The 16815-nt window shown below is 41.7% G+C and overlaps 1 protein-coding gene and 1 long non-coding RNA gene across 2 annotated transcripts; one reads left to right on the forward strand and one right to left on the reverse strand.

Moving 5' to 3' along the window:
- Nucleotides 1-3102: 3102 nt before the first annotated feature.
- On the reverse strand, nt 3103-14665 carry LOC110495824. The gene is made up of 3 exons (XR_002469477.2): nt 13347-14665; nt 4358-4440; nt 3103-3971 (listed from the first exon to the last, which is right to left on the reverse strand). It is a non-coding gene; the product is annotated as an uncharacterized LOC110495824 (long non-coding RNA).
- Nucleotides 14666-14680: 15 nt separating this feature from the next.
- Nucleotides 14681-16546, forward strand: LOC110495822 (protein sprouty homolog 2-like). Its single transcript, XM_021571279.2, has one exon. The coding sequence runs from the start codon at nt 14714-14716 to the stop codon at nt 15764-15766; it is 1053 nt and encodes a 350-aa protein (XP_021426954.2). The 5' UTR covers nt 14681-14713; the 3' UTR covers nt 15767-16546.
- The last annotated feature ends 269 nt before the right edge of the window (nt 16547-16815 follow it).

The raw sequence follows: 16815 nt of genomic DNA on the forward strand, positions 1-16815 counted from the left end.
CTCTTTTGTTGCTGAGAATTTTCCTGCACAGCAGAAAATGGGAACTGGTAGTGTATTCAAGTTTTAAAAAGGCTTCTAAAGTTTGTCATTTCCACTTTGAAATTTCAGACTTGATTTGCCTTAATGAAAAATGTATCAACCCCTACAAACATGTAAATTAATTATAATCCACATAATAATTCACATTTCCTGTTGCTGCAGGATTATTTTCCTGATGTAGCAAACTGGCTCAAATTAAATATGTAGGTGTATTTGCTCTATTTAACTCTGGATAAAAGAGAAGCAAGAGAGAGAATGTCATCACTTGTCTCCTCCACTTGTCTCCTCTGTAGTCACATGCATTGCTAGTAATCATCAATAGCAATGCGTGTTGATGGATAAAGTTGATAAGTAAATCCATTTACGGGAGGTTATATACTCTCGGGTGCGGTTAATAAACCTTCAAAGTACAGTTGTGGTTTGCCTTATCCTTTGAATCCAGCATTTCCACACCTGACCAACATAAAATTCCCAACAATACCTCCTTGCAAAATGTGTGGGGAAGACAAAGTGATGCCATTAGACGGTGTATTTCTTTCCCATTCATTTGGGACTGAGGCATACACCTTGAACTGCACAACAGATGATGTGGGACTTGGGCTCATCTCAATTTGCGACACAAGGCCACTTTTGATGTCTGAAATCGTCTGGCTAACTTTAATTTCGAGGTGAATGATCCCTTTAAACTCTCTCAAATGGCTGTGAGCTCGGTAACAAGAAGGTGCACATGACAGAACTGAAAATCATATAGAGCATTGGATGCCCCTGTGAAAAGAAACCTTTAAAGTGCACCAGTCTTACCTACAGATGTAGGATCTTAATATGACCTACTTCGTCACAGGAGGGAAATAATCCTACAGTATTTGAAGTAATTATTATATTTAGAATTGCCGCCAGGGGGTAGCTGGAAGCTGTGTTTTGTAGGCTATGCAATGCATAGGGAAGGCTCTGCAAACCAACAAACCTCATACCATCAAGTATCACCAAGTGTTCTCACGCCTTAGAGCATTGGATACAACACAAATGTGCTAAAAGGATAACATATACAGTACCAGTCAAATGTTTGGACACCTTCTCATTCAAGGGTTTTTCTTTATAGAATAATATTGAAGACATCAAAACTATGAAGTAAAACCTATGGGATCATATAGTAACCAAAAAAGTGTTAAACAAATCAAAATAGATTTTAGATTTTACATTCTTCAAAGTAGCCACCCTTTGCCTTGATGACAGCTTTGTACACTTTTGGCATTCCCTCAACCAGCTTCACATGGAATGCTTTATATATATGCTGAGCACTTGTTGGCTGATTTTCCTTCACTCTGCGGTCCAACTCATCCCAAACCATCTCAATTGGGTTAAGGTCGGGGGATTGGGGAGGCCAGGTCATCTGATGCAGCACCATCACTATCCTTGTTAGTCAAATAGCCCTTACACAGCCTAGAGGTGTGCTTTGGGTCATTGTCCTGTTGAAAGACAAATGATAGTCCCACTAAACGCAAACCAGATGGAATGGCGTATCGCTGCAGAATGCTGTGGTAGAAATGCTGGTTAAGTGTGCCTTGAATTCTAAATAAGTCACTGACAGTGTCACCAGCAAAGCACCCCCACATCCTCACACCTCCTCCTTATGCTTCACGGTGGGAACCACACATGCGGAGATCATCCGTTCACCTACTCTGCGTCTCACAAAGACACGGTGGTTGGAACCAAAAATCTCAAATTTGGACTCATCAGACCAAAGGACAGATTTTTACTGATCTAATTGCTATGCTAGTCTATTGCTCGTGTTTCTTGGCCCAAGCAAGTCTCTTCTTCTTATTGGTGTCATTTAGTAGTGGTTCCTTGCAGAAATTTGACTATGACGGCCTGATTCACTCAGTCTCCTCTGAACAGTTGATGTTGAGATGTGTCTGTTACCTGAACTCTGTGAAGCATTTATTGGGGCTGCAATCTGAGGTGCAGTTAACAATAACAAATGTATTTTCTGCAGCAGAGGTAACTCTGGGTCTTCCTTTCCCGTGGCGGTCCTCATGAGAGCCAGTTTCATCATAGCGCTTGATGGTTTTTGCGACTGCACTTTCAAAGGTCTTGACATTTTCCAGATTGACTGACCTTCATGTCTTATAGTAATGAGGGACTGTCATTTCTCTTTGCTTATGTGAGCTGTTCTTGCAATAATATGGACTTGGTCTTTTACCAAATAGGGCTATCTTTTTTACTGGTACTGTGTATTTACCAATATAATTATATAAATACATATCAAACAGGAATATATATTCAATTAAATTAATAAAGCATTGGAATCGATGCCTTTATAAAGCATTATCGATGCCTTTATCTATCCTTGCAGGGGATTAGACATATGAACAGTAATCACCAGATGGCCAAGCCTCAAAACCAGAAACATTACTAGACATCAACACTTGTCATTTTTTATACATTTAAAACATGTATTGGTTTTCCTGTATCTGTACATGAGTCCTTAAAACACAGTCCATTGTACAAAATAAGTCATTCCCAAGTGAGGTACACCAAGGAGATTAACCCCAACATTCATAAGCTTGATCACCACGAGGGCACATTTTGTCATGATATCCACAGATTTTTTTTTTTATAGACAGGACAGGGGTTTACAGGTTTTTGTTCCAGCTCTTCACTAACACCTAATTCAACTAATGGTGGTGTAAATTGAAGACGGACACACAGTGCAATCTCCAGGGTCAGAAATCACATCTGAATTATAGAATGAGCTTTATAAGTTACAATGTCCTGACAAATATCCATGACAATAAAACGGTGTGTGTGTGTGTCTATTTCTAGCTAACATTGATGTTGCGCACTCCTGAATAACCTTTTTTTTAACATATACAACACTACATGACCAAAAGTATAAGGACACCTGTTCGTCGAACATCTCATTGCAAAATCATGGGCATTAATGTGGAGTTAGTCCCCCTTTGCTGATATAACAGCCTTCACTCTTCTGGGAAAGCTTGCGCTAGCTGTTGGAACATTGCTGCAGGGATTTGCTTTCATTCAGCCACAAGCTTTAGTGAGGTCGGGCACTGATGTTGGGCGATTAGGCCTGGCTCCCAGTTGGCATTCCAATTCATCCCAAAGGTGTTCGATGGGGTTGAGGTGAGGGCTCTGTGCAGGCCAGTCAAGTTCTTCCACATTGATCTCGACAAGCCATAGACCTCACCATGTGCACAGGGGCCTTGTCATGCTGAAACAGGAAAGGGCTTTCCCCAAACTGTAGCCACAAAGTTGGAAGCACAGAATCATCTAGAATGTCATTGTACAGTCTGCCGTAGCGTTAAGATTTCCCTTCACTGGAACTAAGGGGCCTAGCCCGAACAACATACCCAGACCATTTACAGATGGCACTACGCATTGGGGCAGATGGCGCTCTCCTGGCGTCCGCCAAAACCAGATTTGTCCGTCGGACTGCCAGATGGTGAAGCGTGATTCATCACTCCAGAGAACGCATTTCCACTGCTCCGGAGTCCAATGGTGGCAAGCTTTACACCACTCCAGCCGACGCTTGGCATTGCGCATGGTGAACTTAGGCCACTTCAAGGCTGAGCGATTGTTGCTCCTAGACCTTTCCACTTCACAATAACAGAAATTTGACAAACTGACTTGTTGGAAAGGTGGCATCCTATGACGGTGCCTCGAAAGTCACAGACCTCTTCAGTAAGGCTATTCTACTGCCAATGTTGCTCTATGTTGTGTGCTCGATTTTATACACCCGTCGGCAACGGTGTGGCTGAAATAGCCGAATCCACAAATTTGAAAGGGTGTCCATATACATTTTGTCTATATATACACACAACAACACAGTCATGGTATGGTGATTATCCGGGTGGTTGGGAGGTTCAAAGCAAGTTCTTTATATCTGCTGGGTGTCAGGGTGGGATGTCCTTTACCTGGAACAAGCAGAGACAAGGGGGGAGAAATTAACCTCACTGCTTACATTTCAGTGACATTCAAGGTGCTGAAGCCACAACTACCTTTAAGTGCAATCGTTTTGTTAAAGGTTTTGCATATTTTTAGGCATGTTCAAGTTGTTTACAGAATGAGTAGAATAACTTAGCAACACAATAGACGTGCAACACAATAGGGAAAGGGAATGTGGCAAGAGAAATTTAGCTAATGTTAGCTTGGTAAACAGAAGCTGCATGCAGCTAGCTAGCAAAACAGACACTCCAACAGAATGCGCAAATAATGTGGCTGGCTAGCAAGCCTAGATTTAACAGAACACAGCTGGCTGCCTTTCCAACATTTTTCATCAGATAATGTTAAGATTTCTTACCTCCAAATGTGTCAGGCAGGACTGTTTTCTCCGGCCAAGCCAATGCAATGGAGTGAAATGCAATCAGGTGCCCACTTTAGTCCCTGAAAACAAATGGAGAAAAGTTCACCAATTAATTTATTTGAAAACGGTCCGGTTCTTCACAATTGCCACATTTCTGAATCTATGATTAGATAGTTAAGTTGTTCATCTCAAAACAGCATATAAGCAGGATGAGATCGTCTGCTAGTTAGCGATCGCATCTGACATGTTATGAATGTTATTCCTTAGTCTTCCGGAATATGTTATCCCAAGCGGGGACTTCTGTCCACCGTTAATTCAGTTGTATTTTTTGGGCTGCACCACAAGGTGTTTTGGGATAGCCTCTCTGGTGAAGGATACATGAGATTGGGACATGCCAAATTTTGACAGAATGCGCAAATAATGTGGCCTACCTAGAAATTCTGCCTCAAAAGGCAGCATCCTTATTATCGTCTCATCATTATTATCGTCTCAACTCATTAAACCATCAACTCATTAAACCATCAATATGCGCTAACTTCACCCACACAGCTGATCTCAATAGCAACCCTTATTGGTCAACTCATTACCACTCCCTAAGTGATGTGTCCTGCTTGCAACCAAAGTCTTTCAAGATATGTTCCCCCTCTGGTTGGTATTGTCATCGCAACATCCTTTTTTAACATACTAAGGGCGTTTATGTATTTGACAAGCATTCCGCACAATATAAATAAAGTATTTCCTCGTTTACCATGGCAAATCTATCATGGCAATTTACCTGACACTTCACCTGAAACTAATGATGGTGTAGCCTACCGACTGTTATTGTTTTATTAGTTTCCTATTTATGTTATCCAAAGGTTTCTGATATGGTCATTTACTATCAAGATCAGGTGTAAAATAAACCTGGACTGTCCATATTTGAAATGTTTGAAACAGTACATCAGTCAATCAAGGGATAGAGTTATTTGTGCCAGAAGGGCGTGGGCTGGAATCGTTTTATCGTTTTATAAGGAATCGTTTAAAAGCTATATAAATGTTGATGTGTAATGCTGCATTTCAGATACATTTTTGCATATTTAAATATTGCAGTAATAGGACCTAGGCCTAGCATTTTGCAAGCAAGACAGAAAATTATTTTGATAGCAAGCTCTGATCCCAATGACTCGACTGCCCCCGCATGGAGAGAACGAGAACTGCTCATTTACAGCCACACAAAGCTCATTTGAATTTCCTGATGCATCAGGAAAAGTTCTAACATGTTGGTTGAATACTGGTTGAATACTTATCTAATCAAGATATTCGTGTTTTATTTTTCCTATATATTATTTTCAAATGTTATAATTTTTCTTCCACCTTGACATCGCAGAGTATTTTGTGTGAATCGTTTTAAAATGTACATTTTAATCCCACTTTATAACACAACAAAATGTGGAAAAAGTCAAGGGGTGTGAACACTTTCTGAAGGCATTATATGTGGGAGAGCAAAGCAAGAGCAAAGACTTAGGCCTAGCCACTAAAGCAGAAATAATATATTACGCATTCATACACTTCAACAAAAATGGTGTTGAGTGACTCTAGGCTACTGCTTGGGGATTCCATCCAAAGTAAGAACCTGTCAGTCTTCCACCAATGTGATTTTCTATAGACTTGTGTATATATGATGGTCCTGCAGAAACACTGTGGGGAGTGTTTTCCCCATTTTCCCCAATCATGTCATCGATGGCAGCACGTTTCGTGCTGTTGAGACTTTCCTAGACAGCCTTGTGTGCCAGAAACCTGACAAAAAAAAGAGATATGTGGTTAATTAAAATGCATAGAGTATGATCTCTGTAGTCCTGGGGCAGGATTGGGGCCCCTTGTTGAATTGTGAGACAAAATATTTCATAAAAAATGCCATCCATTCTAAAATGAATTTAGCAAACTAATTGGCTTCGTGTGAGGTAAAAACAGAAAACGTATATGGTAGTATGTTACAAATAGACAAACATTGACCAATTATAAAATTATGTTTTTGATTATTCTATGGTGTTCTGAGGACTAAAGAGATTAATTCCAGTAAATACTAAACTAAATCATTAATACACGCAACTTTAGCCCTGAAAAGAGGATCTGCGGGGGGATATATTGTTAGATTTAGTCATTGGATACACTATATAACAGAAAAGACGATCTGTGTGGTATGTATTATTAGATTTAGTCATTGGGGACACTTTATAACACAATGTACAACTTGAGATTTTGACTGCTATTCTGGTGTCCTATTGTTACCATAAACATGTGGTCCAAGTTTAGCTATTAGCAACTCATCTAAAAGAAACAACAGCGGAGTCAACATTTCACATCTCCCTCAGCACTATTTTTTCTCTGACTATTTCAATGGGATCATTGTCACATTGTAACCATGCCCAACTGCCAAATAATTGTGTACTGCTGCACTTTTCTCCTTTCAGATACAAAGAGTGGATAAACAGACGGTGCCCGGGGAGACATTTTTTGGCTCCGGTCTTTAGGTAGGTATCCATAAATCAGCCAAAACATAGACACACACAGTGGTCTAACAGTGAGCACAGAGAGTGAATGGGCACAGGGTCCCTTAACAGTGTAGGGTTGCTGCAGCAAACCAAGTTCATTCCTTTAATACATTTTTATGAGAGACTTTTTGCATTCCACAGACCCAAACAGTCCAAACTGTGTCTCTAGAAGACTGGCCTGCCACTTTGTCTCCAAAGTAATGCTTACACCATTAAATGAGGTACTTAAAGGGAGATTAGGCATGTTTATTTAATGAATAGACACACTTGATTTATTAGTATTTTCATGGATATGGGTGCACACAGGAATCATTGTGCTATTAAGGATCCATGGACAATTTCATCCAAATCTATGAACATGATGGATATGATTGCTTTTGCATGGTATGAGTGGTTTCTGTCAACTTGGGAGGAACATTTTAATGAATAAAAGCACACGGTCAAGTTCATATAGCCCAGGTGTGTGCAAGAGTGGAGAATAATCCGTTTGTATCTTGTAAACATATTTCCTTCTGGATTTTCCTTAATTTGTTACACAATGTTCCAGGGTAATAGGTTGGACAATTAATTTGTGATACCTATCCTGCTTTAGTGTACATTATACTGTCATTAGAAGTTTGTCACATTGCTCTAGTTGTGTTCTTACGTGCAAACCTTCTATTAAGATCATTAGGCTGAGGAAATTAGAAGAGTTATTTATGTTGGTCTGGATTCCTAGACTCTGGAGTGTGGACAAGGTTGCCAAGTATCAACTGTGCTATGCCAGAATACTTCCAGAGAAGTGACTATAAAAAAAAACAGTGTAAAGGCCCTAATCTGAAACTGAAATGCTCCAAAAGTCCAATACTTGTTATCATTTAGTCTTGACGCTAGATAGTTTATACTACCATTGTAAGCAATGATGCAACCCATATAGCAACAAGAGATATTTCCCTCCTTAAAAAGCCACTAAGCACCTACTTTGTGTCACTCTTAGTGTCTTCTAGTTGGCCCCACTCATGTCACCTCATTGATTCCCAATTAGTGGTTAGTGGTTTGTCCGGTCTCCCCCTTCTACCTAAGCATCAACCAATGCACCAGATAGATTCAGTCTAGTGTGCAAAAGCAGCAGCAAATATGCTCCTCTCATGTACACCAATGGTCCGTTTTATCGGTCAAGAATGTGTATAATAGGGGTCTGACATCTGTGAAGACATTCATTGTAAGTACTCTAACCTGTGCATGACTTGTAAGTAGTCTACCACATCTGGCCCTGAGATAAAGGGATTTTGAGAGTTTGTTATGGAATTTTGAAGGATACATGGGAAAGGTTGAACCTTAATTTGAGCTAACCTAGATGGAAGTTAAATAAACTAACTGACGGGCATATATGAACAATACATTTACAGTTGAAGTCGGAAGTACATTCACTTAGGTTGGAGTCTTTAAAACTCGTTTTTCAACCACTCCACAAATTTCTTGTTATCAAACTATAGTTTTGGCAAGTTGGTTAGGACATCTACTTTGTGCATGAGTAATTTTTCCAACAATTGTTTACAGACAGATTGTTTCACTTAAAATTCACTGTATCACAATTCCAGTGGGTCAGAAGTTGACATACTCTAAGTTGACTGTGCCTTAAAACAGCTTGAAAAATTCCAGAAAATGATGTCATGGCTTTTGAAGCTTCTGACAGGCTAATTGACATTGAGTCAATTGGAGGTGTACCTGTGGATGTATTTCAAGGCCTACCTTCAAACTCAGTGCCTCTTTGCTTGACATCATGGGAAAATCAAAAGAAATCAGCCAAGACCTCAAAAAAGAATTGTAGACCTCCACAAGTCTGGTTCATCCTCGGGAGCAATTTCCAAATGCCTGAAGGTACCACGTTCATCTGTACAAACAATAGTGCGCAAGGATAAACACCATGGGACCACGCAGCCTTCATACCGCTCAGGAAGGAGACGTCTTCTGTCTCCTAGAGATGAACATACTTTGGCGCGAAAAGTGCAAATCAATCCCAGAACAACAGCAAAGGACCTTGTGAAGATGCTGGAGGAAACAGATACAAAATAATCTATATCAACAGTAAAACGGATCGTACTTTTGGAGAAATGTCCTCTGTTCTGATGAAACAAAATAGAACTGTTTGGCCATGATGACCATCGTTATGTTTGGAGGAAAAAGGGGGTGGCTTGCAAGCGGAATAACACCATCCTAACCGTGAAGCACGGGGGTGACAGCATCATGTTGTGGGGGTGCTTTGCTGCAGGAGGGACTGGTGCACTTCACAAAGTAGATGGCATCATGAGGTAAGAAAATTATGTGGATATATTGAAGCAACATCTCAAGACATCAGTCAGGAAGTTAAAGCTTGGTGACAAATTGGTCTTCCAAATGGACAATGACCCCAATCATACTTCCAAAGTTGTGGCAAAATGGCTTAAGGACAACAAGGTCAAGGTATTGGAGTGGCCATCACAATGCCCTGACCTCAATCCTATAGGCAATTTGTGGGCAGAACTGAAAAAGTGTGTGCGAGCAAGGAGGCCTACAAACCTGACTCAATTACACAAGATCCCACACAACCAGTGGGGAAATGGCTTCCTAAATATGATCCCCAATCAGAGACAAAGCTAAACAGCTGCCTCTGATTGGGAACCCTACCAGGCCAACATAGAAATAAAAAAACCTAGATACCCACCTTAGTCACACCCCGACCTAACCAAAATAGAGAATAAAAAGTCTCTCTATGGTCAGGGGGTGACAGCAATGCTACCAAATACTAATTGAGTGTATGTAAACTTCTGACCTACTGGGAATGTGATGAAAGAAATTAAAGCTGAAATAAATCATTCTCTCTACTATTATTCTGACATTTCGCATTCTTAAAATAAAGTGGTGATCCTAACTGACCTAAGACAGGGAATTCTTACTAGGATTAAATGTCAGGAATTGTGAAAAACCTGAGTTTAAATGTATTTGGCTGAGGTGTATGTAAACTTCCGACTTCAACTGTATAAGTAGCCCTAACAAATAGACATTGAGTTTATTCTGATAAAGCCTAGCCCAGTACACTTTCCTGCACAATACTCAAACTGACACATATATTTTACAACACAACCAGTTATAAAAAATGAATAAACAGCTTAAAAGCTAAATGTAGCTGTCAGAAGTCTAACAACCAATATGACCTGAGATACGGGGTTTATTACACTGTGTCCTAATTGTATGAAACTGACCTCGCCAGTCCAATCGAGTGCCAGGACTTTCTCATTAATCCAGACCTGGAATTCTTCAGTGACTCACTTTCTGGCTCTGTTACCACAACAGTGGGGATAGAGAATGCCCTAGCTGGTTCAAAATCAGTCAGGATTTAATATAAGAGGCTACACTTCCAACACTCTCAGTCTAACCTGGTGTAATGGCTGTTCATAACCCGATCTTAATTGGACCAACAGTCTTTGGAGTCAACAGCTGTGGTAAGAGCGAGAAGGCTAACCCACTTGTGTTATCAATATGTGATGCGCTTTTATTACAGATCACACACCACATACCAATTCCTGCTTCAACTCAGGGCTCGATAGGCTTTTCTCATTAATAAAAGTCATGTCTCTTTGTTTCTCTATCTCTTATTTTTACATCATGAGAAAAACGAAACAAACTGTGTCGTAAGCCAGGTAAATGAACAGGAAAAGTAACAGTGAAAATAAAGATTGACAAGATAGCTGTGGAATTAATTGATAAACATGCTATTTTGTTCCATTAGCAAACTCCCATTCATTTCAACCCCATACAGTGTAAGTTTAGAGGAGATTGTCTCAGATGTTGGCGGGGGGTGACCTTGTAAAGCCAAACTCCAGTCATGTCATGTTTATCTTTTGCCTGAAATCCCCAAACTCTGCGTGCACCGTTTCCGTTGCATCCCCTTTTCATCTTTGGTGTAGAGATGGGAAAGGGGTTGAGGGAGGGGGGGCTGAGAGAGAGAGAGAGAGAGAGAGAGAGAGAGAGAGAGAGAGAGACAGCTGTTCCTTGTTTGGTTCAGGAAGCAGGATTTGAAGTATGGCTTTAGGGTTATTTTGGGATGGATGGGACACAGCATTGAAGACAGGAAATACAGCTGAAGCAAAGGGAGCTGGGGGTGGCACAGTCCTTGTGGGGGAGGGGGTCGGTGTAAGAAACAGGGGGGGTGGGATATTGTCGTTTATTGACAGACTTTTTAAAAGTTAACTTCCTGAATGTCCCTCACTCCTCATCAGTCCACTCCCACTCCCCCTACTCTCCTGGGGGGCTTGGCATTGACAAGATGTGACAAGGGGAATCTAGGGCCTATCGAGCAGTGGGAGTCCCAGACAGACAATAGGGCTGTCACTTACCTTTTCCCCTCGTCCGCTGAAAGGGAGGCCCCGAACAATGGCTCCCCCTCAGCTGGAGGTCGCAGTGTCTCCGGCTTTTTGGGAACTCTCCCAGCCAACAAGAGGCATTCATCGCTATAGAAACCCTACCTTGACCCCTCACCACTCTCCTTTCTCTTTCACTGCATTCTAGAGAGGTATATGCATGTTCCCCCTTTCTCTCTATCTCCCTCTCTTTCTTTGATGACAATAAAAAGCAGTTATATTCATTCTTGCCATGTTTAGGCTTTCATTCCTTTAAAGTTCAACTCCTACCACAAACAGTGAAGCAAACCAAGTTGTGGTGGACCGAACTTGTATTCTCTGTAAGTGGCTAAGGGTACACTTTGTGTCAATCAAATGGTTTTAAGGACATTTCTACACGGAGGCCTGTACGAATATCCCAGCTTTACATGGGCCCTGCTGGGGAGAGGGGGATGGGAGGACTGGCATTGAATATTGGATGAAGTATGGAGGGAAGGAAACGAGTGAGGACAGAATGATAGTGTGTGGGCTGTATTGAAGGAGGGAAGGTTAGTATTTGCAGACAATCCATATCAATGAATCAATCTCTGTATATGTTCAATGTAGTTGAACAAGAAAAGTATAATCTGAAGGTTGGTCCTGCAGAAACAAGTTCATGTTCATCTGTAATTCCACCAGAGGGCACTACTTTTCACATAATCACAAATGGAGGTGGATAATATAAAATGCAGCCTAAAGTGAATGTCCGTTGTAAATTTAATACACCCAAAAATGGAGGTAAACAATGTCTAAACACAGTCATAGAGATGCAATCAACACAAACTTTGTGTACAGTACAATTTTCTTAATTCCAGTAAAGCATTAACATAACAAACTAGAATGTAGGGAAACAAGTACTGCATCATGAGTAGGAATGATCATCCCATTCCCAGAGATACTCTGACTGCCACTTCCAATGCTTTTCCCTCTCTGACGTGGATTTGCCTTACTATTCTTCATCTGAAATTGCTGTCCAATGACAACTTCTACAAATGGCCCAAATGAAAACCGGGGTATTTCTTACAACCTATATGGTCTTCTCCTCTGACAATAGCACAGTAATAAGCATATTAAAATAGATTGATAATAGCTTACCATACACCTTCTCTATTATCAATAGTTTCAATTGCAATAACCGTTGGAAACAAAAAAATATAGGATATTGTTTTGCAAGAAAGTCTACTTTTAGAACTCGATTCAGTGCTGCAACACACGTTCTGAACAAATGCCGCCTATCAAGCTGCAGACCTTACATGCCTTCCATTTACGTAGTCTAGGCTATGATAGAACGTTTTGCAATGCCTGAAGTTTTGTCACTGGGATTGTGGCCCGTCCCTTTGCAGTTGGGAACAGTTTGATAGCACAGAGTGTGAATGCAAGCCATGTAGCTACAGCCAATGAGCTGAGACCGGATACGAGATATCCTCTGAAACAGCAACTGCTTTGTCCCCCCTCACTTCCATATGACGCCATTTACAGCATAAACCCGACCTCTTCTCCGGAAAGAGGGGAAAAAAACAAGACGAGAAAAACTTGAAAGCACCTCAGTGTGCAAGGCAGCCAAACGTTCAACAATTACAGCGAGTATTTTTTAGAACTGTCCAGCCTACCTCGGAGTGCAACAAACTCGAAGGCCGTTGGCTGTTTGTGTACACTCAACGGATTCAAAAGTATCGCGTGCGCATTTTGTTCACTTTTCTAATTCACAAAAAAAGTGGAGAGCCAGCAAGCCCCTAGTGAATGATTCGTTTTTGGCACTATTTCGCCTCGGGTTCTCTCGCAGTGGAATGTATGGCTATGTTTTTGATCGCTTAAAATTGGAATCTGGAAATATTGTTTGTGGCTACTTTATCATTGCATTGGGTTGTGTGGATGGGGTTCCAGATTAATCTAAACAGGAATAAACTTTTCGAATTTGGAATGTAATACAACAAACGGGGCTGAAGTGGTGCGAACACGGTGAGTTCGTGAAAATAAGTACGTGCTATTTCAACAACAATGTAGCCTAAAAGATGGTCGTTACAATGTTTAAAAGTTATAACGTAAGAGTAGCCTTACCAATTCAGTTGTATGCATGCTCTCGGACTCGGGAGTTCCAACTGCCGACTCGCATTGACTTTCCCCATCCTTTCTCCAACCTTCCCCGTGCAATCCCAGCATTTTCTCATCTGAATAGGCCAACAGACAGCTTCTTGCTCTAAAAAGTAGGGTTTTAGTTTTTCCCCTTCTGAATAACGGTCTAGACATCACCCTCGTATTAAAACAATTGATAGCCTGTCTGTAGATCATGCATTTTGACTAGATAATATTAGTATATACAAATCTGTGAACGGTAGCCTACACATAAACACTTATTTAGCGCAGTTGAAAAGTGTTTTTTTGTTTTATATTCCGAACAAAAATAGAGGGCTATTTTACATTATAGAAGAAAGGTGGAATGATAAAAGTCTATATTTGAATGTTTGGTGGGGCTATTGGCGTTTATGTTAGGCTATTTCATAATAGGACATTTGGGTTTTTACTTTTCCGTCTCGCCTGTCCATTTGTCTATGTAAAGCCCATCTCAAATGTCATGGTCTTTGGGCTCATCCGCTGCCCTACACACGCACACTCCAACAAGAGTGTCATGCACACTATGATGTATTAGGCTGATAATTGCCTCCAGAGTGAATTAACAAATATTTAGAAATGTTCAATTAGGAGTTCTTCGAAACTAGCAATCAGTTGTTTTTCACTCATTTGGAAATGGTGGCAACAAGTCTAAAGTCTAAGGATGCAAGTTTTGATACACAGTATGCTCATGAAGACATGTTTGAGTGCCTCAACTTTTGTTGAAGTTGTAGACTAGCCCTGTCTCAGCATTGCCTCATGTTCTCTTCCTTGCATGCTCTTTATTTTCCCTGTACATATCTCATGTAATAGGAAATAGTTGGTATGTACCTAAGTCCTCCAATCAGAAGGGCCCAGCATGCCTACTGTCAATTTCCCAACTTACAGAAACATGATCATTATGTCAAATCTTTGCTTTAAGTTCTCCTATCAGATGAAATGGTAAACAAATGGTGAAATGCTGCCTTAGAGGTACTGTTAGGTATATATTATGTTGTTGTTACTTCTCACATCCTTTTAACACCAAACAGAAAGTGCCTACGGTTAGGGGATATGATTGGAATTGGTCATAGGCCTACACTTTTACATTGGAAGAGTAACTCCTAATGTGAGATGTTGATATATATGTCAAGCAAAACAACTCCAGTTGGTAGCTAGCCAACCCATGTTGCCAAACCCTTATCAGTTATGATTTCCATAGGGTCGTTTCTACTCAAATGTCACCTGGTCGTCTCATGTATATATTTGCCTGTCTTTCTCTCCAGGACTTCAGATGTGTTCAATGCCAGCCGGAGGGGTCCTTCTTCAGAGCCAAGATGGAGACCAGTACTCAAAATGGCAGTGGTGGCGGAGGGTCGGCCGGCTTGCTGCGTGCTTTGCGTGACAGCGGGAGGCTACACCGGCCTCACCATGCCCAGGAAGGGCAGCCCGATCCTGGGGTAAACATCAGCCAGCAGGCCCCTGTGCTCTCGCTGGACCAGATCAGGATCATCGGGAGCAGTAATGAGTACACAGAGGGACCAACGGTGGGACCCATTGTGGTGCCTAGGCCCCCTGGCTCCTTGCCCACCCAGCAGAAGAATGACCTGGTGGTGCCACTGGACCTGGGGACCAATGAGCAACTGGAGCCCCAGGACTCCAGGCCCAACCAGAGGAACTTACTTCCCCAACTTCCTCAGCCCACACACTCCACAGTCCCCCCTAGGGATGCCCTATCTCTTTCTTCTAGCACAGAGGGCTCCAGAAACAGCCCGAGAACCAGTACAGGCAGCACGTCTTCCGTGCAGAGGCTCCTGGGTAGCCCGGCGGTTAGCGAACGGATAATCAGGACCCAGCCCAAACGGGTGGAGCTTAAACAGGACGAATTGAAGCTCCTGGCGAGTACGGTCGGAGGGGCGGTGGTGGTTACGGTGCCCGGTGGCGGTGCTCCTGCCGCTAGGGAGGGGCTGCTGGGTAAACATGTCTACCGCTGTGAGGACTGTGGCCGGTGCAAGTGCCAGGAGTGCATGTGCCCGCGCGCCCTGCCCTCCTGCTGGATGTGCGGCCGACAGTGCGTATGCTCGGCGCAGAACGCGGTGGACTACGGGACTTGCGTGTGCTGTGTCAAGGGCCTGTTCTATCACTGCTCCAGTGACGACGAGGATACATGCGCTGACAAGCCCTTCTCCTGCAGCCAGTCGCACTGCTGCGTGCGCTGGTCGGCCATGGGCCTCCTTTCCCTGTTCCTACCCTGTCTCCTGTGCTACCTCCCAGCTAAAGGGTGTCTTGCCGCGTGCCAGAGCTGCTACGACCGCGTCAAGCGACCGGGGTGCCGGTGTAAGAACACTAACGTTGTCCACTGTAAGAGCGTTGACTGTAAGCCAACGTAAAGGGAAAGTACCTTGGGTGTTGTGGAGAATCGATGGGGGTTGACAACTTTGGGCAACTGAAACGATCACCTCATCACGTTTTGGCCCAGTAGTCAGAAGTTGATTGGGGGATTGGCTAAGCTGAGCTGTTTGATGTGGTTTGTGTCGTTTGTTTTCAGCTATGGTTGTTAATACAGGCTGCTTGATCACCAAGTATCCTGATTTTGTATTGTTTTAATCGAAGTCCAGAATGTTAGCTCTTTTGACATTTATTAATTACAACTGATATGCTATGGACAGACTCTCCTGACTAACTTGTTTGTGAATAGTAATCGCAAAAATATGTAAATTAGCAAATGACCTCCTCAGAGATGTTTTATTTTTGTATATATAATATTTCAACTGTGCAAAGCATTCTGCCAAACCAGAGGCACCTTGATGATAGATCCATATATATTATATAATACAATGTTTAATGTTGTACATTCATGGGAATGTATATCAATCATTTTTTATGTTTGCCTTACAAGAGAAGGACATTTACACATCTTATCCCTTCAACTCCACATGTAAATTGTACAGTGACCCTATAAGAAAATCTTTATTTTCTAATTTCAACATTGTTTTAGTGGAAAGAATATTTATTTGAAGTTTTATTATTTTATAAAGAAAATATTTATTTTGAGAAGCATCTTAAAAAAACATCAGCCTGTTCAAGTACTCTGATGTTGTTGCAAGTTAGGGTGACTAGGGTGTCAAATTGGATGCATATGTTCGCTATGAAATAGAAAAATATATTAACGTTTGAAATTAAAACCCTGCTGTTTTTGTCCGTTTTTGTGTGTGCATGCCCAATATCTTCAAGTTCTCCTCGGGGTAATGTTTTACGATATCAGATTGGGACACTATCTTTTATTGTCTTGGAATTGTCTCGGCGGGGACTCCAATGGACACTTTGCCAATTCCAATGGACACTTTGCCAGCTTGACCTTATGGCTTCACTGCCCAGAACCAATCCTTTGGAATCTACGTAATAACCCAAAATGCTACACTGTCAGAGTCAGAGAAAC

The sequence above is a fragment of the Oncorhynchus mykiss genome, chromosome 18, assembly GCF_013265735.2.
Source record: "Oncorhynchus mykiss isolate Arlee chromosome 18, USDA_OmykA_1.1, whole genome shotgun sequence".
Classification (NCBI taxonomy): domain Eukaryota; kingdom Metazoa; phylum Chordata; class Actinopteri; order Salmoniformes; family Salmonidae; genus Oncorhynchus; species Oncorhynchus mykiss.

Bases quoted from the DNA above. Each gene is read 5' to 3' on its own strand.
- LOC110495822 (XM_021571279.2), top strand. From the start codon at position 14,714: ATGGAGACCAGTACTCAAAATGGCAGTGGTGGCGGAGGGTCGGCCGGC.